This window comes from Temnothorax curvispinosus, unplaced genomic scaffold (genome assembly GCF_003070985.1).
Source record: "Temnothorax curvispinosus isolate PA1 unplaced genomic scaffold, ASM307098v1 QBEX01009424.1, whole genome shotgun sequence".
NCBI classification, from domain to species: domain Eukaryota; kingdom Metazoa; phylum Arthropoda; class Insecta; order Hymenoptera; family Formicidae; genus Temnothorax; species Temnothorax curvispinosus.
Genome location: NW_020219204.1, coordinates 181 through 1762, shown reverse-complemented (window position 1 = coordinate 1762; position 1582 = coordinate 181). Strand labels below are relative to the sequence as shown.

The 1582-nt window shown below is 42.1% G+C and overlaps 1 protein-coding gene across 1 annotated transcript; it reads right to left on the bottom strand.

The window, feature by feature from the left end:
- Positions 1 to 7: 7 nt before the first annotated feature.
- Positions 8 to 1555, bottom strand: LOC112458994 (alpha-soluble NSF attachment protein-like). Its single transcript, XM_025022865.1, has 4 exons — positions 1364 to 1555; positions 1001 to 1266; positions 712 to 885; positions 8 to 623 (listed from the first exon to the last, which is right to left on the bottom strand). The coding sequence occupies exons 1-4, from the start codon at positions 1506 to 1508 to the stop codon at positions 474 to 476; spliced, it is 735 nt and encodes a 244-aa protein (XP_024878633.1). The 5' UTR covers positions 1509 to 1555; the 3' UTR covers positions 8 to 473.
- Between the last annotated feature and the right edge of the window lie 27 nt (positions 1556 to 1582).

The following is a 1582-nucleotide window of genomic DNA, read 5'->3' as shown; positions in this document are numbered from 1 at the left end:
ATAATAATCTTGGTTAATTTGTAGTAAGAATATCGATTTTTGAAAGGAAGAGATTTACAAAGTACACAAAGTAAGAGAAATAAAGACCGTAGGCTCTATTACTTTACAACAACAAAAAAACAACGACATTCTCGGTGTAATACTCGCCAATATCTGACAGTAAGGCTGTGTATTTAATTAATAAAAAATAATCATGAGGATTACGACGTTCGAAATAATCGTCTCTCACATTCTTGCATACCGTGATTCTCCATGTGACTTCATGGATACGCTAACGATTTAAAAAGATGTAGTAAATAAGGTAAATAAGAAAAATTGCACGAGGAAGCAATGATAATACGGGCCAATTACATCTAAATATAAAAATGAAACTACTTTATAGTTTCCACTGAAAATAGAGTGTGACTCAATAACGAATACGCATGGTCTGGGAATATCGTTGCCAGAAAATAACGCAAGTAGAGCGCAACTGATCAGCGTAAATCCGGATTATCATTAATTTGCTTTTTTATACGTAACAATACTGTCGTGTACCACTGATCCAATCTTGAAATTGAATCGTATTCCTTCACCGCTTCTGTGTAACCTTCTAGATTCTGTTCCTCCAAATGCTCTATCAACGTCTACAGATGTACAATATTTAACAAGTTATCAAATAGTATATATATATGTAAAAAAAAGAGACAAAGTTAACTTAACATGGGCACGTACCTTAACCAGTTTGTATTCTCTAGAATCTTGAAAAGCGGGATACTGCTCCTGATAACGCTCGATCGCGTGCTGGGCGTTTAACGAGTCCACGCACAAGTGGCACAACGCAGCGCGGAAGAAGTAATCCTTGGCGCTGTATTTTAGTAAAGAACTTTCTAATGCCGCGGAAGCGACCTGCAATATGAAATGACAAGATTCAAACATCCGCATTCGGATTAATCAATGGAATTATTGATGTTTACAACGCGCTGTCGCGCACGTATGCGAGAGAGATGCCTTCGATTTTTACCTGCTCATAGATCCGAATGGCTTTATCGTAATTCTCAAGTTGCGCGGCGTACTGCGCGACTTTCAGGAGACACTTGTTCGCGGAGGAGTTACTTTCCTCGCCGCGGAAATAGTCCGCGGCCTGCTCGTAGTGGTGCACCGCGCGCTCCAGGTCGACCGCCTCGCTTTCGTAGATCTCGGCTATACTTTGATGATGCTTGGCTGCCATCGTAAAACGACCCATGTCGGTATAAATCTCGATGGCTTTCAACAGGCAGCTGATCGCCTCTGTAAGGACGAAGAAGCAAGGATACGCTACATTAATTTCGGATACCTTAATCACCAAATTCTCCACCATTCAATCAAGCTTATTCCCATAAGTTACCGTTTGTATCAGACTTCTTGAAGCAATTGGCAGCGTCTACGTAATTACTAGCCGCGTCGTGACGACTACCCGCCTTCGCGTGTAACTCCCCCGCGTCATAAAACGCCTTCCCTGCCGAACTCCACTTCTTTGCCATCTTGAACATGTTCGCCGCCCGTTGGTAACATTCCACCGCTTCCTCGACCTTCGACGAGCTCCTGCAAAATTGAACATTGCCTC

Coding starts and splice junctions, on each gene's coding strand:
- LOC112458994 (XM_025022865.1), bottom strand. CDS start 1,508: ATGTTCAAGATGGCAAAGAAGTGGAGTTCGGCAGGGAAGGCGTTTTAT. Junction 1,267..1,363: donor CAAGAAGTCTGATACAAACG/GTAACTTATGGG, acceptor TCGTCCTTACAG/AGGCGATCAGCTGCCTGTTG. Junction 886..1,000: donor CCATTCGGATCTATGAGCAG/GTAAAAATCGAA, acceptor TTCATATTGCAG/GTCGCTTCCGCGGCATTAGA.